The sequence below is a fragment of the Colobus angolensis genome, unplaced genomic scaffold (assembly GCF_000951035.1).
Source record: "Colobus angolensis palliatus isolate OR3802 unplaced genomic scaffold, Cang.pa_1.0 Scaffold381, whole genome shotgun sequence".
Lineage (NCBI taxonomy): Eukaryota > Metazoa > Chordata > Mammalia > Primates > Cercopithecidae > Colobus > Colobus angolensis.
The window spans coordinates 1,592,042-1,616,300 of record NW_012117166.1 but is presented as its reverse complement, the minus strand read 5'-3'; the positions used below and the strand labels follow the sequence as shown (position 1 = coordinate 1,616,300).

General features: G+C 44.5%; 1 protein-coding gene across 4 annotated transcripts in view; it reads right to left on the bottom strand.

Moving 5' to 3' along the window:
• PPFIBP2 (PTPRF interacting protein, binding protein 2 (liprin beta 2)) overlaps positions 1–24,259 on the bottom strand; it is a 144,184-nt gene that overhangs the window by 10,963 nt on the left and 108,962 nt on the right. For all 4 annotated transcript variants that reach the window (XM_011954355.1, XM_011954354.1, XM_011954356.1 and 1 more), the window contains 10 exons: positions 20,606–20,717; positions 18,160–18,221; positions 16,761–16,836; positions 15,640–15,743; positions 13,753–13,820; positions 12,150–12,207; positions 11,123–11,164; positions 6,829–6,967; positions 5,082–5,223; positions 4,282–4,410 (listed from right to left, as the gene is read on the bottom strand). In XM_011954355.1, the coding sequence (XP_011809745.1) occupies positions 4,282–4,410; positions 5,082–5,223; positions 6,829–6,967; positions 11,123–11,164; positions 12,150–12,207; positions 13,753–13,820; positions 15,640–15,743; positions 16,761–16,836; positions 18,160–18,221; positions 20,606–20,717 (932 nt within the window). The remainder of the gene's footprint in view (positions 1–4,281; positions 4,411–5,081; positions 5,224–6,828; positions 6,968–11,122; positions 11,165–12,149; positions 12,208–13,752; positions 13,821–15,639; positions 15,744–16,760; positions 16,837–18,159; positions 18,222–20,605; positions 20,718–24,259) is intronic.

Here is a 24,259-nt window from a genome sequence, read left to right as displayed (position 1 = left end):
TGTGGCAGTACATGAGTTTTATGTTATCTTTGTCACTGTCAGTATATCATGTAAACTCAGCAAGAAATTTCAACTTTGTCCCAGTGGGTTCATATCATTCATCTTATACGAACAACAATCTAGAAGGCTATTCGCTTTTTTTGTTTAAAACTTATCTCTTGCTCTTAGAAAATAATGCTTTTGTTATGATCTGGATTTTTTGTTTATAATTTGTTTTTTAATGTAAGAAAGTAATTTCTCTCATTTCAATGTTCATTTTATCACTTTTGTTTTATATTCTATTTGGTTTTTATTTCATTTGTTTCCTTGTTTCTTGGAAGTGGGAAAAACAAACATATCTGAGGGACCTTTCAGTTCTTTTTTAAATTTTTTAACGTTTATTTTTTGCTTAGTCTTTGTGAACCTAACATTTCAGCTCTAAAGGGGAAATAAGTGTTTTTGAGATCATAATTGGAAAACCTCTGTCCTACTGACCTTTTCAAAACCACCTAGATCTCTGGGCCTCATCTCCAGTAGTCTTCCCATTTTTTGTTTTGTGAATCCTCTCCTCCCTCCTAAGCCTTGAGGTGTTCACACAGAATCAGACCCAGCTTCTGCACCTCCTCCTCAGCTCCTCTCAGTGCCAGCATCTCCCACCTCAGCCAGGGCACCACTGAACACACTGGGAAATAATTTGGAGATGACAGAGAAGATGCCCTTCATATATAGCCAAACCATTTGTTTTGTTGACACATTCCAAAACATCTTTTCAAATTGCACTTCAAATGGTGTAGCTGAGATTTCTCAAATATGCTTTTCTCATGGTAGGGGGAGAGCACGTGGCACATTTATAATTGTACAGTTCATAAGTGAGTACAGAGCACTGAGCGAATCGGCACAATGGGAAGTAGAAGAAATCCTGGAAGCCATTTGTGCAGTAGGAAAGCTAGTGAATTAAACCTAACTAAACTAAACATGCAGTGACTGCAAACCACAAACACCCTAAACCCAAACTACATGTATCCTCAGGCTAACTTCCCCTTAACAAGTCCCCCAAAACCCCCACAGCTGCCCTAACACCATCTGTTATACGGAAAAGCATAGATCAAGGGAAAGTTGCAGTAAAAAGAGTCAGCAGTCTTAAAACTAGTTGTGTTTAAAATACCTCTTTTATGCAAAATTTCCAAAACACCTGGCCCTGTTAACACTATGATCAGACTCTCTCTGGACCCTGGAAGGGCTCCATACAAAGGAGGGTCCCTGAAGCTTAAGCATCTTTACATTCGTGATGAATCTGATTCACTATGCGTGTAGGAAAAGGAAACAAAAAGCGGTCCAAGGTAGGGGACCAGTAGGATTGGGGACCTCTCCTAAAGCTGGAATCCTGAAGGGCAATACACTCAGTAGATCAATTCAGGAAAAAAACTCTCTGCAAAGATGGGATCCAGCCATGTGGCTCTAGAGCCTGTTTGCCTTAAACATTATACTTTACTGCCTTTTTCTCAAAAACAGTAACTCATAATAAACTCACAAACTAAAATAATTCCTAAGTGGATTATTCAAAGTTTTTAAAAATCACAGAAAAAATTTAAAACAAAATGAAAGAATTCACAAAGTGGATAAACCTAATTCTATATCAACATGAAAATTCCATGTATCAAAGTATCAGAAACAAAAGTAAAATTCTGCCACAAACCTAAAAATACTATGTCACAAGTATTAGACATGACTTAATATCTTAATAGAGAACAGTTAGAAATCTATAAGAAATACATTAATTATGAACAAAAATGCAGATAATTCACAAAAGAATTAAAATGACAAACATGAAAACTAAATTATCAATAAAAAGGAAATTTGGAGTTTCATAAAAGTAGAAAACTTTGAAAAAGAAAAATGTAAATACTTAATGCTGACAAGGATGTGGGTGTAATAGATGCACTCTGTCCAGCAGTGCTGACTGGAATGTAACTCTGTAAAACTTTACCTGGGAGAAGAAAGCAAATAAAATGTGTTCGTCCATAATCTGAGAGAGAGTGCCTACGCAATGTTATCAGTTATCATATTTTTTAAAAAATCAATTGTTTTACTGAACAAAAAAAGGTTGGGGCTGGAGGCTTTCAGTAACAAAGTACTTTTCCTAAAGAATATTAGCAACAACAGTTTTAAAGCTACACCTAAATATTAATATCTAGAAATTATAAATATTACCAGGGGACATTAACATATATCAAATTTCTACTTGAAAGTCATAAAGGCCTTTCTTTTCCACCAGCAAATTCATTTTGCACCATTATGATAAACAAAGCAATCTCATCAGGACCTCTTCACACTTCTTCTCTTTCTCATCCACTGTTACGGTTAATACAGCACAAAGACATTCGAACAAAGCAGCCTTGTGGCTGGAACTGCAGTGTTTTCCTTTGGCAAAGAAAGCTACTGACCCTGGTCATCCCATACCCTAAAGTGACTGTCAGAATACAGATAGCTCCCTAACCATGCTCTCCTCTAGGGACAATGCTGAGGGGTCTTAGGAAAGTTTTTATACCCTGACTCAATGATTCCCCTTCTAGAATCAATCCTTCAAGAACTAGCCAGAATTCAAACAAAGATGAATCATTCAAGCTTACTATAGCTTGATTTTTTTTCAGCTCACATAAATCAGAAACAACAGTAATGTCTACATTGAGAAAACTGCTAAGTAAATTAGAATATCTAATTACTGAATATACAGGTAGTCTTTCTCTGGTTCACTTTCTAAGGGCTCTGAATTGGTCTCTGACTTACTTAGACTGTGTCCTTAGATTCTCTAGCCTGTAAAAGCTAATGGTCTACACATTCTCATGTTTCTTTTCAAGGTACCTGGAGTCTGGGGATACTCATTTAAAGAATGAATGGATCTGGAAAGGTCCCGTATCTCATGCACCAGGAGGACCTGGTAAACCTGTTTGGCAAGCTGGGGAAGTGGAGTATCATATCCATGTGCAAAATAAGCTAAGGCTACCTTCCACAGGGGATGCAGGTCTGCAAACAATATGATGCATTTAGGGAAATGGCTTTTCTTCCTTAATTGGAATCTAGACTGTATTATTTCTGAGAACGGATATTTGAATTATATGCATCTTAACCAGCAACTACCTGTACTTTGCATTGGTATACAGCAATCTTGAGGGGACTAAACTGAAGAGAGTTACAGCTTACTTTTTGCCTTTTGGCTGGATATAAAATGTCACATTCAAATCCTGTGGAAGGCCCCCAGGAGTACTGATCTTGGCTGAGTAACTCAGAACTTAGGAGATATTGTGCTGGAGATGATGTATTGTAGGGATTGCTTGATTGGGGAAGAGAATATGGAAAGGGGTTTCCCCAAAACACAGTAGTAAAGATTCACCTGTGCAGGTTTGAGGGGAGATACTCTTTTTCAGAGCAGGGAGATCAAAGGAAAGTGGGTAAAGCTAGTAACTGGAGGATTTCCACCAGGGACACCTCTGGAGAAGTTTAATGTTTTCTATGCTTTTGTATTAAGGTATGATGGGAAAAGTGACATGAAACTTCCCACATTGATTCCAGTGCCATCCCTTTGTAACCCCCTTTAGTTAACATCCTACAGTAAAGTTTGGCACAGGATTATGAAAAATAGTGGCAGATGTGGCCAGCTCCACCAACATCTTTCTGCAGAGTCTTTGTGGAAGGATGGAGCTGACCCAGAGGCAGGTAAGAGACAAGGCTCACTTTCCCGAATATACTAGAGGCTGTTGACTCTTGAATGGCAGACAGCTCATGTAGTAGCTCATGTAATCCTCACGATAACTTTAATAGAACAATTGTTTTTGACATCTACTTTACAAGTGAGGAAATGGAGGCACAGAGAGAGATATTGTATAACCCGGTTTAGAGCTCATAGCTAGGAAGTGGTTGAGCAGCGATTCCTAGGAATTCCCTGGGATTCTAGAATCTGTGCTCTTCCTGGCTACACCAAGGCTATCCATCTAGTGTGTAAACCCACTGCTGAGAATGGGTTATAGGTGTGTAGCACTGTTGAGGTGCTCAGGGAGGCCCAAGGGCCCACCCTTCTACCCTAGCTCCCTACCTCCAGCTGTAGGGAGCTTCTTATCTTTACCTCGGCATACTTATAAGCATGAGCAACGTCCAAGGATGTTGAATGGGCAAGTTGAGAAGCTCTGCACTAAGGATTCCTAGCTTCTATTTCTGGAGGCTGTGGGACAACAAGCACCCTCTCCCCACTCCACCCTGGCTGGGATTTTACACAACTTTTTGTAGATGGACTGGAGGGAACCTTACCTTTTCTGTGCCTTGGAGTCCCTGGTCCTAGAGAGTCTTGGCCCTGCGGTCGCCCGGAGCCCACCTCGTCGAAACTCTGCCATCCCCAGCGTGTCAGTGTTGAAATTTCCTGACTGAGTTCTTCGGATTCTGCATGAAGAAGAATCCATGGAGACTGTCATGGAATAGTTGGAAAGCCTACAGTCACTGTGCTTCCTCTTTTGCAAGGCCATGCAGGCCAGCACAGGGACTCTGGGCAGCACTGTTTCTCAGTACCTTCCCAGAGATCAAGGATCACAACCTATTGCAGCTCCTCCGCCAGACTCAAGCCTCAATTCTAATCCTGCCTCTGGGATTTGGTCACTTGCCATAAAGGTCAAAGCAAAGTTTGATGCCTTGTAGGAGGCCCCAGTTTCTGCCTCATGTCACAAAGTGGATCAGTTGGGCCAGCAAGTACTTGGCTTTCAAAGATTTTTCAAGGATTTCTTAAAACAGATTGACTCCTAAGAAGGGAGAATACAATCTCATCTGTGTCTGTCCCAAAGCCCATGTAGCTGCAGAGATTATGTTCAGGGTGTGTGAAATGGGTGGGTGCCCAGGATACATGACATGAAAGGCAACTGGATATATTTAATGGGTGCCTTTCATACTTCTCCTTCTCTTGGCCCTGAAAAATATCTAAGATTCTTCTCTTTAAACATGAACACTCTGTTCTGACTGCTGTTTCAATGTCTAATGGACAAGGGGCTTACACAGACTCTTTGCCCAATCAAAAAGAAAAATTCAAAGCAATATAGTTAGGATCAATAGCACCAACTTACTTTCCCCAGAACTTCTTAATGCCTTTGGGATTCCGTTTACCATCTGGTGTCAGAGGAGACTGAGGACCTGATTCAGTGCCCGATGATGTGGATGAGAGGTCATTGACCACAGCAGTGTCATCCCAGCCACTTTCTGTGTCTCCTGAGATTGGAAGAAGGCAATGAACGTGAATGTAAGGACGTGGCCTCTGGAACCCTTCTTCCTCAAGCCTGGGCCCTCCCCTTCAGTGGGAGTCCAGAGAATCTGCCCAGTTCTGCCTTCAGGCCAGAACTCCATACCAAGATCCCAGAGACTAGTGGGGACTCCAGGCTTCCTTGCTGAGAAATTAGTGTGCTCAATATTTCAAATGTAGGTGAGCTAATGTCTTTAATGTTAAGGATTTGGGGTCCAAAGTACTTGTGGATTATTTCAACAAGGAGCTTGTTCTTTTTCCTCAGAGGGAGATGCAGGAATGCAGGCAGTAGTGGGACCCTGGCTGAGTGTTGGTGAGGGGGAGGGTTAGGGTAGGGAAACAAAGGCATTCTCATTCTCCACCTCACCTGGAATGGGTACAGTACCTAATACGGGGGCACTGACACTCCGGCCACGATCTCCAGTGAACCAAGAAGCAGAGAAGCCACATGAAGAAACAAGAGAGGCCAAAATCCAGCCCAACAGAGTTACGGGGAAGCAAAGAAATAAACAAAAGAGTGTCATCGAGCAAGAGAGAAAAACTCAAACAGAAAGAAAAATAATCCCATGGAGAAGGATGGGGTGAGTGGTGACTGACATTGAGAGGAGGTTTCATGTGAGGGGACCAAGTGCTCCTAGTGCCCCTTTGTGACAGGCTGAGGTGTCTACACCCAGGGAAAGGAAGGGACAGCAGCAGGGGCTGAATACTCCAGGTCACGGGCAGCTCTTGTGCAGGTGCCTGGGCTCACTCAGCTCACACTAGAACAATCTGAAGCTGTAGTGAGTCCAGTTTGAGTGTCACTAGAACTCACTCAAGGGCTTATCTGAAGTTCCTGCAGCCAACGGCAGAGCTGGCCTTCATGAGGCCAATGCATAGGCCAGCTCAGAGAAGAGCTGAGGCTGAGGAGCCTCAGGAAGAACTCTTCCAGGGCCAGAATGTTCCCTCCTGGGCCCATTGAATCTTCTGCTGCTGGTGGGCAAAGATGGCTTGTTTTGAATGAAAAGCAGCAAAAGCCTCTGTGGTTTCAGGTCTTACCCACCGAAAGGATACCTGTAGACCGATACCCTTGCCCATTGGCCACTGACTCCATTTGGCTAAGGAAATGTTCCCACTTGGAGTGCATGATACGCCCCTACTGGGAATAGGGAAGCTGCAGAGAAGAAGGTGGACACAGGAGAGAGAAGATCAGAATGACAGAGGAAGGAAGCGCGAGGGGCAGGAAGGATAGAAGGGGGTATCTGAGAGAAGGGAAAACAATGCTAGGAAGGACAGGAAGGGGTTTGAGAGGAGGAAGAGAAGAAGAGAGGAAATGAGGGTGAAAAGCTGCAGCTGAAAAGAAGTAGGGGATACACACACCCTGGTTTGCTGAGACTGTAGAATGCTTACCTTAGAAAACAGCTCACCCAGGGGGAGCCTCTAGAGGTGGGACCACCCCAAGGTACAACTTGTTCCAGCCACCCACCCCACCATTCTCCAACTGTGGATTGTGGTGGTAGGTGCAGGGATCTTATACAATCACTGAAAGTGCCAAGGATGCTGCTCAGAGGCCACCAGCACCAGGACTGGACACTCACTCAGCCTCAGCAGGCTGCTCCTCGTGGCGTCAGGCTGGCAGACAGTGGGAGGAGATTTGGCAGCCTCTCCATTGGGCGTGGCTCCTGAAAGCTTCCCAGGTAAAGTGGGATATTTGTGCTCCGCCAAGAAAAGGCTGCCCTATTGGAAGGTGAGAGAAAAAGAGAGATACTGACTTAGCTGTTAGCCTCAGTTAGGAAATCCTTGGATACAGAACAACTCCCTGTTTTCTAAGAGCCATTTTTCACATATGGTGACTTGAAGACCCCTCAAAGATTATTTAGCTAGTCTGAGAAAAGGGACAAGAGTTCCAAGGAAGGAAGAAACTTTTCCAAGGCCACACAGTAAGACAGGGACAGAGTCAAGTGCAAATCTGGGGCTGACTGCAACTGCCTCTAACAGGAAGTGAAGTTGTCTTGCAAAGGGGCCTTTGCTCTCTGGCCTAGTGCTCAGAGACCCAATGAATTAACAACCATGAATTACTCTGCAAGCTCTTTGGATATGAAAATTGGCATTCTAATAAAAGCTGCCTAGTGCTTTATCATACATACATACAAACATATGTAAAATAACAATCCTGCAAGAGAGGAAACTGAGCTCAGTCTGGTCTGGGCTTCTCTGTTTCCCCCAGATTTGCTTTTCTGTGGTGAGGAGAGAGGTGCTTCTGCTAACTGGGACCCTTACTCAGACCAGGCAAGGGCAGATCTCTGTGAGGGCCTGACCAACTGCACAAATGATATGGATCTTGCCTGAGAGTGGGTATGGTACAGAAGAGAAATTATAGTTTAAATTTGGAGCAAAAGAAGAAAAAAACCATATATTGTGATCATGGCTTCTTTAAAAACATCATGTTAAGGCAAGCATAAAGATACACACACTCTTGGGGAAGGTGACAACAAGAAACAGGCCAGAGGACTACATGTCAACAGAGCTCTTTTGGGAACTTAGGATCACAGTCTGCAAGAGGTAGAGCCTCAGTGCAGCCAGCTCCATGCTTGGACCCTGGCCATGGAAAGGTCCCAAAGAAACAAGCTGATTAAATGAGGAAGGAGATAGCACTTATTTGGTAAAGAGGCATATAATGGCCTCTAAATCTGCAAACCCGAGAGAAACACAGTGGAATGTACTGTGAAAGTGAGAAAAAAAGAAAAGAGAAATTGAAGCAATGTCACTACAGGAATCAGCTGTGGATCACCTGATTAGATCCAGAAGAAAAGTAATATGAAAAACAAACAGATTTCAAACTGACAAGTCAGAACAGTAATGGAAGGCTGCTGTGACTGAGACATCTTCTGAAGTTCCATTTAGCTAAAAGCCAAATATCCAATATATTTCCAATGCAATTTGCTTATAAATGTATGTCCTAGAAATTGTTTGAGATTCAGTTCATTCATTGAACATTGACTATAACTCCCTAAAAGTAATTCAGAAAGGAGAGATACAGGAAGAGGAAACTGAATTCTGAAAGAATTCTGGAAGAACTGGCTGGTAGAGGAGAAGTAACTAGAACCTTGAGAGAGGAAGGCCATGAGATTTTCAAGTTTGTGATGACCCATGACATAAAGATTAGACATGATCAGACATGTGGTCAAGACCCACAGTTTCCAAATGGTAGTTCATGTGCTGGCTGCTCTTCATAATTACCTGCAGCACTTGTAAAACAACATGAATTCCCAGATCCCTCCGATGCCCAGTCCGTGATTCAGTCCCTCTGGAAGCACACCCCAGATGTCTATATTTTTAACAAGCATCTCAGATTAGCTCAGATTATACTAATGCAGTCAGACCCAGGAACCACTGACTGTGAGAAGCTAGTGTTCAAAAATTTTAGAGACCTGAAGGGCATGACTCCAAGCTCCCTATTATATAGGACATATGGGAGGGGGGAAGAGCTCTCAAAAACAGGTTTCTGGTTGCATCATCACGTATGCTCCCTCAAGGTGGGGTACAGACAGCCAAGGAGCCAAGTGGGCCACCCGGGGAACTCCCTGAGGAGCTGAGATGCGAAGAGAACACATACCTAACCCAAGGATGGGGTTTAAAAGGCAGTCCAGACCTATAAGAAAGATAGCAAAAAAGGAATCAAGGACAATGGAAAGGACTCTCTGAGCTCTGCTCAGGCCAAGAATAAGAGCTGGGAAGAAATGACTCACTGATGCAGAAGGCAGTGCAATGTCAGGACATGACGCAGATGCTCAGCTCCAGTTCTGTTTCTCCAGTCTCCAAAAAGAACAATCCTCCTGGCTGTTGGGGAACAGAAGCCCCAGCCAAGGGAGTAGTGTAGAACTGATTATCCAGCTGCTTTAAATTAGAACAGAGAAGCAGCACTCCAGAATAGAAAGGGCCTAGGCTTTGAGTCAGACCAACTCAGACAAAGCTCTTTCTCTTCCACCTCTCAGGACCTCTGTTTGATAATTTCTAAATGGAGAATAACAATTCCTGCCTCAAGTTTGCCAGGAAATAACATATCCACAGGGCCTAGCACACAGTGAACAGTGGATAAGGAGAAAAACACAGGAAATATCACATACCCAGGGCCTAAAGAAACAGCAAGCTAGAAGAGCAGTCCTTAGACCAAGCCAGGCGCTGGTGAGACTACATCTAGAATATCACACTCCAAGTCTGGTCCAGGGCAAAACTTGAAGAATACATTGAGAAACTAATGCTGATCCTAAGAAGACTAAGTAGCAGCTTGAAAGGCTTGTGATCCATGCACATGAGAAGGTGATGTTCAGCCCAGAGAACAGAGCACTCAGAGAGGGCAAGAGGGACTTAAATTCCAGCGCTATCAGAAATAGAGGAGATTGACTTTTTCCATGGGCTAGACATGGAGAGAGAGGATCAGCAGAGGCACATTTTAGAGAAGCTCACAGAGCTAGAAAAGAATACAAAGGATGTCTTACAATGAAATGAGCTCTCAGTCACAGAAAGCAAGAGCCAGTTTAAGCAAGGGCCAGATACCAAAGTTAGGAATGCTGCAGAAAGATGGCTGTGGAATGGTTCTGCACCTGTGGAGCAGTTCTGGGGAGGACAGTGGTATATGTGGGTGAGGGGAGAGGGGTGACCATGTTGAATAACTGAGGTATAAGATTGTGATTATGGTCAAAACCATATAAGAATTAATCTTTTAATCTGGAGCATTTTTTCCTTTATAAATAGTCCCACATCACTCATATTTCTTGGTAATCAAATTGGCATCTTAAACCTTGAGCCTGTGAGCTGGGCATGTTTCCAAAGGAGGAGGTGGTCACTTACAGGTGTGCTTTAGAAACACCTGCGAATGATCTCTGTGAAGCTGAGGTGGGAGGGGGGGCTGCTGAGCGATTTAACAGCTGTCTCCATAGGAAGCCTTTCAATTCACAAAGGGACCACACCAACCCCAGGCTCAAGGGCCTGTGTTCCAGAGCACCTGGGCAGGGGAGCTGGCAGAAGACTTTTGCTGTTCAGATGGCCCAAGGAATGGCTGCTCACTTGAAGCACCAACTGCTACAAATATGGAAGTGTAGAGAAGCCCCTTATATAGATGCAGATGTGCAGAAAAGATCTTTCTCTTACACAGATGTGAAGGAGCAGAGATGCCTCATATGATTCACCATATGGATGTGAAAACATAAAATGACCCTCTCAGGCAGAAGTCAGAAAGCAATGAGAAGCTCCATGTTTCATATGGACATGGAGGCAGGGGACAGAGAAGGGAAATGCCATCAGCCTCACAACACATTTTCCATATAATGTTACAAATGGTCGTTGGGTGTGGCTGAAATAATGCTAATTATATGAATCTTCATTTCTTTGTGGGCTCAACATTTGTGCACTGGCCTAAAAACTTAATCCTCTTCCATGACAGGCTTCCCTGGAGAAAATCAGTCCTAATGGAATTTTTATAACATGACTTGTTCATCAAAGCGGGACTGGGTGTACACTCGTGTTTTTTTAACCATGACATATGAGTCCAGAAAGGATGAGAGCTATCACATTCTTCAGTGTGCTGAGATCGTAGCAATCCCCTTCCCAGTGATTAAATCTAGATTACTTTGTTAAAGATTAATTTCTCTGAGCCTATAAAATGGAGGTGATAATAATAAATCCTGTCCCACAGATAATGGTAGTGAAAGCATATTAAATAGCTGAGTGCACATAAAAATAAAATGGGAGAGAAAAGTTGCTTCTTTCCTCTTGCCCTCTTACTCCTTACAGTTAGCACATTTTAAGGTTATGAAAACTATGACTTGCTAAGTTAAAATACTAGCAAACAGTGTAAGCACAAATAGGCGATGGGGTATGAAGTCAATGTACCTTGGGTTCTACCACCGGGAAGGGCTGGTTCCCATCCATACACTATGGAGTAACAAGAGGATTTCGTTTATGTGGAGAAAAAGAGACTTGTGTTATTCACAAACAGCAACAACTCAGGACTACCTGTTTGCTTAAATCTGAAAGGCTCATCCCCTCCCTCCACATCTTCATGTCAAGTAATCATCATCCACGGCAGGAAAGATCCCCGTCCCACTCCATGGACAGATGTCCTGGGTAGCTGCCAGCAACATGACCATGGCAACGAAGAGACACGTGACCATGGGAGCAGAGCCATTGAATAAGCCCAGGGCTCCTGCCAACCTCAGCCTTTATGGTTCTCCACTGTATCAACAAGGAGGCTGATGAACATTATTGGAGACCTAGGGATGGTATGCAGCACAGGCTCACTGAAGGGTCTCTATCAGGGCAGGTTCCCTTGGTCTCTAATGACCAAGCTCAAGAGCCTGCTACTGTCCCCTGCAGGATGAGGTCCACCCACATGATCAAGGGCTACTCCCATATAAGGAGCCACAAAACCCTCCTCCATAGACTCTTACAACAGCTCACTCCAACATCCTGAAGATCCTACCTCTTCCCTTGGGATCATCTCCTTTATTCACATTAATTCATCATTAAAAAATCTGTATGATGTCCCCAAGTGCCCCAGGGATATAGGACTAGAAGTCAAGATCTTCCCTGGCTTGATCTGTCTCATGGCTCTGACCTTACCTCGTCCTACTCTCCACCATTTCCCAAAAGCCAGCAGACTCTAACCAAGCTTTGCCGACCTCAACATCTCTCTCATCAATTCCAGGCAGCATTTCCTGAATTGTCCTTCCTCTAAGATGCTTAGGGCCATACCCGGTTGGTTAATTTTCTCAGAATGTTCATGTCATTCCTGGTTCCCCCACAACTTTATAAAATCCTCTACAAGGTAGGGACCAGGACCTGCCTGTATATATCCCAGTACTATGCTAGGCCCAAAAAAGTAACTCAGTCATCTTTAAGGATAGGTTGATGAGCTGACCTTATCCACAGATTCACTTCTCAAGTCTTCTAGACTACAAGAGAGCTTTTTCTGAGCCCTGAAAAAAACACAAAAGAAAGAAATAGTTACAAGAAGGAGGTACATGTTATCACTCACGCAGAGGCCATTTCAAATGCTTAACCAGTGGTCTTGGGCTTAGGTTCAAGGTCACTGAAAAAAAAAATACCCTCTCATAATAGCCGTTACATACAAAATGAGACTGGCCCACCTTGGGGGATAGACTGGATCAATAATGTGTTAGCAAGGGCATGAGGGGGTCACTTAAATCCAAATGAAATGTTCTTGGCATTGCACAAAAAGCCAGAATACACTCAATTCTGCTGCACTGAGGTGACAATTGTGTGGTCATAAAAGACCAAGGTCTACAGTGTCAAAAGAGCGGAAAGGCACTGATGCTGGGCTTGTCTGAGTCTAAGAGTAATCCAGGGACCAGGGACCTGGGCCTCCTCAGAGTGCAGATGAACACATTAGCCAGCCATGGCTCTAGAACATCACCTGCTAGGACCCTTCCACACTCTGTTCTGGATCTGCATGCCTGTCCAGTCTGCTTACACTCATTTGGTTCTCTCAGGGTCTATTTTGCAGAGAAGGGCACCAAATGTGTCAAGAGGCAATGCCACCAGTGGTCACAAGGGTAACCTGTGCCAAGTCTCCTTGGCAGTCATATTTCTCAGTTTATACGAATAAGTCATCATTTAAACAAATATTAGTCTCTTGTAAATCTGGTCAGTCTGAGTTCCTTGGTATTGACCTTCCCTCAGTGAACTCATAAACCACAATTCTTATTCTCCAAAACTAAGGATTGCCTGATCAACTTCTTTAACATTACCATTTTCCTCTGGGCTAAAGGCTCAAGGGAACAACTGCTTTCTGGAAAGTGGACTCAGAGTGCAGGCTCTGGAGACTCAGCACCATTCTGGGGAGTTTCTGTGATGCTTGTGGTCATCTGCCCCAACACCTTAGCTGAAAGGCAGCCTGCTCTTTGTAGTGAAGCCTCCATGTTACCCTTACATGGGGCTCAATTTCAAAATGTGTGCTAAAGTGCAGGCCTAGGGAACTAGATTTAGGTTTATTTTAGAGGGAACAAGACAGATGGCAGTCAAATGACCTCAGAGGTGAGCCCATTATTAGTTCATTGTTGTGAAGCATCCCTAAAGCAATTACACCAACTGCTATGAGAAGACATGGCCATCCCTAGAGAGCTTCGAATGCCAAAGGGCTAAATTCGCTCTAAGAGCAGGAAGCAGAGGCTGACAAAAGCAACATACATCACGCGATGCTCTCAGCTCTGAGGAGCTGTTGTGAGACACAGATGAGTTGCAGCCACCTCTCCTCTGACGCTCCAATCCCTGGCCAGATCCTTTCTCAGTGACAATGATCACACCCTCAGCCTGAAGGATGAGAAGCCCTTCTGTGGCCAAAAGAGGCAGGCCTGGTTTGTAACTGCCCTGACAACAGATGGGCAGGTGCACCTAGGGTGCAGTGGCCATGCTTACCATTCACGGCCCTCACCATCCACTTCGGCAGCCCCAAGGCAAGCCTGAGAGCACAGTGGCTGTGGGGAAATGCCCAGGCCTCTTACCTGGTTTCCAGTGATTTCTGTGGCAATGGAGGTGGCCCCACTGTAGGAGAGCTACATCTCGGAGGCATCTGCACCAGAGACAGAAGAGTCATGGTAGAGGACAGTCTGTCTGGGGACCACCCACCATCTTTCCCCATTCTTTACATGATTCCTTTTAGGGAGACATTTCCTCCCTGGGTACAGCCATGGTGGATACATCATTATAGATGCCTTGCTCTTTCAAGATGCCAAGGGGGCGTGGTAGGCCTATCAGTCCATCTGGGCCAGCTTGCCTCTCCTTCCTGGGCCCTAGAGCTTAGATCATGTTCATATCCCAGCAGTAGAGTCCTGAGACCTGGGTTCTTGGGCTTTTTCTGCTCCTTCCCTTCCTGAGCTTGGTTCTTCAGCTTTTCCTTTCATTCAGCAAGCCACTGCACACTCTTTTAAAAACAATTCTTTTTGGCTTAGGTTAGCCAGAGCCAAATTTTGTTGCTTTCAATGAGAGAATCCCATTTGATATGGTCACCCGATAAATATCAGCAACATCTACTCCCTGCCAGACCCTGTGCCAGGTCTGGAGCAAACACTCCCCACATCTGGGAGACAGACAAGTAAACTAGGAGAACAGAACAATGTGCAATGTTCTTTTGGCTCCAACACCTGTAACACAATATGGGAATAGTGGGAGAGAGGGGCTCCCTCTCACTGGTGGGAAGGCTGAGAAAGCTTTGGAGAGGAGAACAGCTGAGCTGAATTTTGAGAAATGAAAACTGGTTAAGGCAAGAAAGGAAAGAACGTTACAGGTGGAACAACCACGAGCTAATGATGGTATGAAAGAATACAGTCCTGTGTCTTCAGTACTGCACCTAGCACGACACTGCGCCTTCAGTAGTGCACCTGGCATCACAGGCGGAGCCACCTTTAGCTAATGGTGGTTATGAAAGAACACAGTCTCCAGTACTGCCTCTTTTCTCTAGATCCTAGCATCCTCTTGGTCTACTATAAGAACAACTCTGGCATTACAGTATAGTTTTAAAAGCCTGGGCTTTGTGGTCAGACCTGGGTTCAAGTCCAGATTCTGCCAGGTAGAGTGCTCATCACAGTGACCACATGGAGGTATACAGTAAGACTTGGACACTGCTATTCTGTAATTGCCAGCAATCTGGTGTGCTTGTTCTGAGTCAATAACTGGCTCACTGGATGATGCTTTTGCTCCTTAATTAAAAAGGTTGAACTGAAGCACTAAGATTCTTTTTAGTTTGATAGTCTGAAGTTTCAGGAATCTTTTGGACCCTAGGCTGAAGCCCCTCCTTCACCTGAGGTTTTGTTTATTTGTATCTAGCTTAAGTCTAGAGAGAGTCATACAATAGGACCAGATTTTAAACAAACGAAATAGATGAGAAGGAAAATCTGTGTCCTGGCTATAGGGACTGAAGGGCATATCTGTCAAGAAGGAATGCAGCATTTCAGAGGTTGCAGTTAATTCCTCCAAATGAGCAAGACATGTTTGTTCATTCAACAAATATTTGTTGAATTCTACTGGGTATCAGGCATTACTGCAGACCTTGGAGAAAGGGTGGTAGATAAATCCAACACCACCTTTGGTCTATGCTTACATTCTAGAGGAAAAAAAAAAAGATAAAAATAAACTAGCAGCCTGATTAAAAAGAAGAACTCCTATCCTTGAAAGTTCCAGTATCCACCATGCTGCCTCCAACCAGAGCACAGGCCAGAGCCTCAGCCTCTTGCTCCCCTATCCCCACCACAGCCTGAGGGGCACTTTATTAAATTTAAGTATTCACCTGCCAAGATATATATCTGACACATGTCTGACTAGATCCTCCCTCAAGCTCAGGGCAAGCTTGGAGGAGCTGCTGAAACCCTACATCATGGATGGAAACACAGTACCTCTTGTTTAAATAATTCTTCAGGGCCCTTATTTGTAGTGTTCCACTTTCTGAAACCTCCCTCCAGTTCTTCTTCATTGATTGAGAGAGTTCTCTCCGAAGGCCCTGCAAGCATTAATGCAGTAAGAGTGAATTGTTGAATTCATACTGTGTGAATTGTTTAGAAACTTATAATCATGCCACAAAATTTTAACATTGTATCTCCTTCATTAAGAAAGACTAAGAAATATGTAAAGGGACACTAAAGTGTGATTCTGAAGAATCTTCAGGGCATCTGAGCAAGGGCTGGCATCAGGATCATTTCAAGGTCAAAGTTTATTTGCAGAACAGAGGTAAGGTAGCCCCTGCCTCCAAACTTCTCACTCCTTAGCTATAGGTAATCAAAGCCCTGAGAGTGACTTGATCCATGATCTTAAAAAGAGGGCTGTGAGGCCAGGTGCACTGGCTCATGCCTATAATCTCAGCACTTTGGGAGGCTGAGGCAGGCGGATCACTTGAGGTCAGGAGTTCCAGACTAGCCTGGTCAACATGTTGAAACCCCATCTCCACTAAAAATACAAAAATTACAGGCAGGTGCCCATAAGAACCCTGATGCTGCTTGCATGTTGCATTCAGTCTGGGCAGCAAATATAAAACACAGCAGCTCTCTCTGTCCTGTGACTTCCTATAGCAACTCAGGCCCAGCAACTCGAAGAAGGCTCCCAGAGGGCCCTCTGAGTCTGCTGCAGAGCTTTCGATTTTCTAGGAGGTGGATGAGCTCTAATCCTCAATGACAGCACTGAGTTGATTTTTGATGCAGGTTTAATTGCACTTGCTGCCTCTAAGGTGTGTCCTGGGAAGGTGCATAAGAGACCCTACAAGGGTGGGGAATTCACAGGCTTTATATTCTTGGTGATCTGGATAGTCCCTGAAGGCCCTGAGCTGACTTCCATTTGGTAATATTTCTGGAAATCAACAACTGCTAATTTCTCATCATGCAGAAAAGTCTAAACAGCTCTGTTCTCCAGTAGAGGGTCTTCTCCGAAATAGAGGTGAAACGGCTGCTAGCAGGACTGCCCCTGGATTTAACACAGCTGATGGAATATCTTTCAGAGACAACAATAGGATTGCCCTTGCTCTTACCTTGAGTGACCACCACAATCTCCTTTACCTTCCGGTACTGGTTTAACAGCCCTGTAAGCTCCTCTATCCGACGGTCCTGCCACAGTGTGAGCAGAGATTTAGATTAACGCTACGCTGGCAGCTCAGATGATTTCATTTTGGGACCCACGCTATGTTCTGGGCACAACGAGAAGAAATCCCACGTGGAACCAAAGGAAAAGAGTGTCCAGGCCCCATTCCACAGAGCTGGGATTTCAGTGGTCTGCCTCATAGGCATCTGCAGGCATTCATGACTCTACCTGAAGACTGTGAGTCATCTGAGACACCCTTCACAGGGCTTAAACATTTTCAGAAGCATGAAACTCATTGTCTTCCTGCCTTCCTGAAGTGGTCATTGAAATCTGCCTCCTGTCCTAGTGTTGCCCACTGGAACCAAAGGAAAAGAGTGTCCAGGCCCCATTCCACAGAGCTGGGATTTCAGTGGTCTGCCTCATAGGCATCTGCAGGCATTCACGACTCTACCTGAAGACTGTGAGTCATCTGAGACACCCTTCACAGGGCTTAAACATTTTCAGAAGCATGAAACTCATTGTCTTCCTGCCTTCCTGAAGTGGTCATTGAAATCTGCCTCCTGTCCTAGTGTTGCCCACTGGAGCGACACAAAAAAAGACTAAAATAAAGCTGTCATATTTATCCCAATATACTCATTTGTTCCCTAGGAGTCTGAGATACCTCATACTGCAGAGTGAATTCCCAGAGATCATTTCATTCAAGGCAAAGGCCTTAAAAGGAACTTGGGAGACCACACAGGTCGTAGACAAACTTGGGTGTGAAAGCTGGCTATGCTATTTACTAGTTACCTGACCTTAGGCCAAATTACTTAAGCACTCTGAGTCTGTTTCCTCATCTGTAAAATGAAGGGTTGTGATCCTCAGAGATGATGTTTATACCAGCCAGGTACTCTTTATTTATAGAGGTAGCTATGTATGACTGTGCCAAAATTAGATGCAAAGGATAAACTGAGGCACGGCATGCTGCCAAGTGTCTCTATGATGGTTCTATTGTCAGATCATGCATATGGGAGATTGGGGGGGCTATTTTGCTAGGAATTCCAGCAAGAGCTATGATATTGGCAGTGATCACAGCAGCAGCAGTATTTTTTCCCCCCACACCAGCAGGAACAGGTAGGGCTATAATCTGCCTTTAGGAGATTCCATTTAGACAAACTTTCCATTTCTCAAAGCCAAAAACAGGTGGCTGAGGCCAGGTCTCTAGGAGGCATAAGTCATTCTCCTGACATACACCTATGTCAATGGCATAATAAGCATGGCCCTGTCCAGAATATCAGAGACCAGCAGGGACCAAACAGAGCCAGGGATGTAAGCATGGAAAAGACAGGGCTACCCAATGACCATCTTACCTTATCTTCATTGGCAAGCAGCAAAGTTTCCATCCCCATTTTCAGACGTTGAATTTCTTGGTCTAAAAGAATTCAGGTATAGAAAAAATTATTTATATAAATGCAAACAGCTATCCACACTTGCTATGATGCCCCCCAAGTTCAAATGAAGACTTTCCATGTGAACATGGCTCTTTTAGTTCTTTAAAGAGGCCAGGATGGTGTCTGCCACAGACTCGTTCTCCTTAAATATTTGCTAGACTACTAAATGAAGGAATCCAGTATGCTATCTTCTCTTTACAGACATTTATGGGCAAAATCAAAATGCCCATGTACTCGAGGTGACACAGAGGAAGCCAAAAATCTTTCAAAACCAACATCTCCTAAGAATACAGACATTTTTATGCTTTACAACTTGAGCAGGCATGTACCTGGGCTTCTGGCTGGCTTTGAAGAAAATCATACAGTCTGACAAATTGTAGGAAGAGGAGAATTTAACATTAAAAGAATCTACAGTTGAGTGAAGACTGGGAAATAAAAATTATGTAAAAGAGTTGGTACTTGGCTTAATTTGAAATGATATAGTCAAAACTGACTAACAAATGTTTAGATGTATTGGGATATATACATATATGCAAATGCTGGGTTAAGGATAAACAATCTTATTTCATCATGAACCAGAATTTCCCTATGGGCTGAGAAATCTGTTGGTCTACGGTGGAAAACCCGCAGCCTTCTCTCAGTTTGGACCCAACAGGGACGCTGTTGATTCCTTAACTGTTTTGGAGAGCCTAAGGAAGCTGGAGGTCATTTGCCAGATACTCTAGGAATTGGCACATAGCTAGATTGTTCAAAGAAGGATCTATGACTCTTCCTAAATGGGAATAGGGATGTCTATATAAAAAAAAAGTACAGGAGTCAAGGGAATATATAGGTCTCCCATTTTCTTTTGGGATGCTTGTTACATCGAACAAGAATAGCAACAGTAGATCTATGGAATTTGTGTAAATAGTTGTGGAGATTAATTTTCAGAATAAAGTGGATAATCGCTTGCTCATTATTTAGGTTCTGGGTAGCTAACATCAGCTCTGCAGCTCACTTTGCTGGGGAGGGCAGTAAGCTCCATATGAAGACTGGCAAACCCTGATCCACTGGTCAGAAGCTAACTTCGACAGCAAATGACCCAAGGACCAGCTCTAGAAAGTACCCAGTAATGGAGTGGGGTAGGGCCTGGGAGGCTCAGACTGTGGGGAGAGGAGGGGTAGACTGGGAAGGCTGCCTGGCCTAGAAGTCATGACATGGGGCACTCTCTGTCCAGGCTTAGCATCAGAGATAGTCCAAGGTGTCTTAGTAGAACCCAGCCTCTACAAGCAGGCCTTGGCAGATAGGCAACACAGCCAATGGCTTGGGCGGACACTGAGAAAAGCTAGGAGAGGGATGAGCATGTTGACAACTAATTTCCTTCTCCAGCCTAAGCCATTGTTGCATGGCTTCCACACCCCAGCTGGGGATCCAAGCTAAGCAGTGCTGAGGCCAGGATGTGACCAGGTAGTGACACCAACCCGTAGGACTATATGATCTTCAGCATTGCTCTGCAGCCTGGTAGCGAGTGGAGAAGTTGAAAGGTGTGTGATCATTTTGTATACATGGCAAACAGCCATAAAGATTTATGTGTTCACTACAGTAGTTGAGGATTTATCCTCTATTTTTGATCAGCAAGACTTGAACTCCTCAGGGACCATTCACCATCCTTTCACTTATTCAAGAAATATTTCTTAGGGAAATATTTCTACAATGGGCCAAATATTGTGCTGGGCTTTGTGGATATGCTCTTAAACAAGAAAAATATAGTCCTTGCCCCAGAGTGGGGATAACACACAACACTGGTAAGTTATAATAAGTGCTAGGCAGGAAAAAGAAAGGCTATTGAGTTAGAGAAAAATAGGACTGGGGCCACCTATTTGAGTTAGGGTGGCCAGGAAAGGTGTTTCTGAGAGTAAGATTTGAAACCTCAAGAATGAAAAAGAACTGACTTGTTTCTGTCATCTCAGGGCCTTATACAAGCATCAGGCAGATATCCATGAAACGACTGAATAAATTGCTAAAGCCTCCCCTTTGGTGATGATACAGAAGTAAGGCCTTTCAATCAAATGAGAGAGTTAGGTATTTCCTGCATTTTCAGTAAAAGCTCCAGAGGTGGCTGCACAGAACTTCTGTGCATCTGAAAAAAGCCTTCTAGTTAGGGGAGAGTTCCATGGGAATGATTCCACAATAGCGCTGCATTATAGGGACACACACAAACTGGTGCGTCCATTCACTTGGCCATGCTTGCACACATATATGCATGTCCATTAGCATGGCTACACACACAAGCATATGCACACTCATTTATAGAAATACATGCTCACTTATAAGAGTAGGCCCAGGGACCCAGACAACTGCATTTTGTCACAGTCAAGCTAGTCACCTCTCTCTGTGTGGTCACCGTGGAGAGCTGCTGTCCGGGAGAGCTGGCTGTGCAGACGCTCAATTTCTGCATCTTTCAGGGCCACCTGTTCTTGCAGCTGGGCGACTTCAGCCTGGAAAAGCAACAGAGGATCCCTACCAGGTCAGAAGGACTGCCAAATCATGATGAAGTGCCTCTCATTACAGTCCAGAGCCCATCAGGCACCAGGGTGCATCAGGAGTTAGGAGAAGAGGTGAGCAGTAGCAGGGGCTCACTACCCTCTCCACAGGTGGAACTCTGCTGACTGAACTCACTCTTCTAGGCCCTCCTGGCCCTCCCACACAGCTCTGGACATCAATGTGCTTCTTTCCCTGCATCTTCCTACCTGACCAGGTTTTCTCTCCCCTGGCCTGTGAGGACTGGGATTGTGATGAGGAGTTGGAATTGTGTGCAATGGGAGGGCTGTCCTTGGTGCAGAGGAGGATATTCTGGATGTGGTCTTCCTTCTCCCAAGATACTCATGCAGTAACATTTAGAGACACCACTGTAACAAGTGCATGCAGCTTTCATCTTTCCAGCCCACACAGAAAATACAGCAGAAGCCAAATCACCACTGGTGGAGAAAAGGTAAGCCAAGGGCTCCCTCCCTCAACACGCTCCTACCCTTTGGGCACAGTCACTGCCTCTCTCCAACCTCCAGGCATGTGTGCACGTTCACTCATATATAGATGTACAAACATTGAGGAGGGCTTAATTTACATACTTTGGCAAAAAAGCATGTATACACAGCTCATAAGTCACACATACATTCATATTTGCACACACACAGGCAGCTGCACTAGTTGGTTCCCATGTCGCAATTAAGTAGTGCAGGTTAAATTTCACACACAACACTAGGTGTGGTTGTTCATGCTTTCCCATACTCATTAGGAGATCAGAATTGTATAGGTCCTGTCCCAAGAGGTACCTGGATTTTGGAGTCAAACAAACCTCGATTCTCTTTAGTTGGGTGACCTTGGGCAAGTAAGTTAACCTTTCTGAGTCTCAGCTCACCTATAAAATGGGAAAAACTACACCTACTTCATGGGACTGCAATAAGGCTTAAGATAACGGTTATGAATGACCTAGTCCAATATTTAGTATATACTAAGTGCTCAATAAATGCTACTGCTATTTGCTCCTCATCCTATTCTTTTCTTTGTGGATAATTGGTTCAATTCTCTCTGCATCAAACCAGCTAAGAAAAGGGATGAGCATCGAATGTGGAGTTGGTCAATAGAAGACAGCAAAGGCTTCTCTTCTGGCCACCCCTTCCCCATGTGTTGGCCCTATCATGTCCCACCTTTGGTCCTCAAGGTCATAGTATGGGCTGTTCATTTCCACAAAGGCCCAAGTTAATATTTGAACAACCCCAAGTAACTAAGTGAGTACTGGCCCCGTTGGCAACTCTGTTGCTGGACAGGCCTTGTGTTCAGTTTCAGCACACAGACTGAGCACCCACCCTGATCAGCCCCTGCGCTCACTTTCTTACATCAAATCCTCACAAGAAACCACCTGAGGAAACAATATCTCCGTAAGTCATCAGGGAGAAAACGGGAGTAATACAAGATTCTGTGTCAGTCACAGAGCTACTCGGTGACCAGGCCAGGATGCAAACCCTGGCCTGCCTGCTCCAGTGTCAGGGCTCCACCTACCACCGCATGTCTGCTTCTGAGTTAACAGGACAGATGAAGGCCACTCTTACCAGGCTTGGGCTCCCTGAGCCCACCTCAAGGGTTTCTGAATCACCTTCCCTAACATCCCCCAAATGGGACAGGGATGACCATATAAAGAGATGACAAGGGGTAGGGTTTCCTTATTCCAAAGTTCATAATGAAGCACTGCCCCTCTACTCACAGAGGCCAAGAGCTGGGTCCTGCTGTGCAACCCGCTTGCTGAGACATGTAGCTATAGAGCAGTTTATCAGAGCTCACTCAGGGCAAAGATGCCCATGGGCTTATGACTCATGGTGACAATGGCTTCTGAAGATATTAGCTTTGGGACTCTCAATCTCCATTTCTGCAAAGGCCAGATGATTCTTGAAAGATATTCCTTTAACTTTTCTTGCATCTCTCCATGCCCATTTCTCCCTTTCTTTGTGGACAGGTTGGGCACTGGTCTCTGTCAGAAATCTGGATACCTGATGCTTGTCTGCTGGCCCCACAGTTGGAAATTCAGCAGTGTGGACTGATCAAGACAGAATCTAGCACCTGGCACTATGAGGGCTCTTCTTCCTGAGCCCTGCCTCTAGGGGAGGTCCTGTAGGTATATACCATGGACCCTACAGACCAAGTGACTGGGTCCAACCTGCCTTGTGCCAATTTCCACAGAAATAGGCCAGACACTATAGGGGCTCTGTTATCCTTTGAACGATCTCTGTCCCCGCAGTTGGGAAGGCCAAGAACAGTCCAGAGACCTACTTGACTGTGTATGCTACTGTCTGGGTCCCTGCAGGTGCTGTGCCTCATTAAACCCAGGGACCATGCCCTACTGTCATTGCACTGGGAGATGAATCCCCTTCAGGGACTGAGAGGCCTTAAGCAGAAAAGTGAAAAACTTCCAAAAACAGTGCTGGTTTTCTCTGCAGGGAATCAGGATGATGTTGGAAACAACATGAAGGCACAGGAATGACACAGACCCAGATGTGAACCTCAGCTTGGCCACGCTGAGCCTCTGTTTCCTTCCCAGTCAAGTGAGAATAAAAAAACATATACCTCACTAGGTGATTTTATGGATTATATGATCAAATGTGTGCAAATAGCTTGGTACATTCTGGCACATAGGAAGTGCTCCACGCCTGGTAGCATCTCAAAGATCTACATGCCAAGGCAAAGAGCTGGGGTAATTTAAAAAGAAAAGTGTTATTTGGTTTTATGACAGAGGGTGTACAACTTCAAAGGTTTCTCCAAGACAGGGCTTGTTTGAGTGGGGCATTGTGATGGAAAGTTCTGAGCTACTGGACAAAACCAGTGCCCCTAGAGCTGGTGCCTGTGAAGCATACACATACAAAACTACACTCAGATACACACAGGCCAGGACACAGATGGGTCTGATTGCCTAGGCTTGGTACCAAATAGCTGTAAAATCTTGGGAAAGTTAAATCTCTCTGTGCAACCATTTCATTATCTGTAAAATGATTAATCAAATTATTTTACATTTATACACTAGATTACATATTTACATATGTTCAGTGCTTTATTTTGATAACATGAGAAGTCATGAAATTTTAAATAATAGCATGATATAAATTATCAACAATAAAAATTAAGAGACAGAGATAGGGAGACCCTGATGTTTGAGTATTTCTTCCTGCCAAATCTCATGTTGAACTGTAATCCCCAGTATTGGAGGTGGGCGCTGATAGGAGGTGAATGGATCATGAGGGTAGATTTCTCATGAATAGTGGTGCCACCCTCTTGGTGCTGTCCTCGCAATTGTGAGTGAGTTCTCACGAGATGAGGTTGTTTAAAAGTTTGTGGCACCTCCTCTCCTCTCTCTCACTTGCTCCTGCTTTTGCCTTCTGCCATGACTGAAAACTCCCTGAGGCTTCACTAGAAGCTGAGCGGATGCGACCAGCATGCTTCCTGTAAAACCTGCAGTACCCTGAGCCAATTAAACCTCTTCTTTATAAATTGC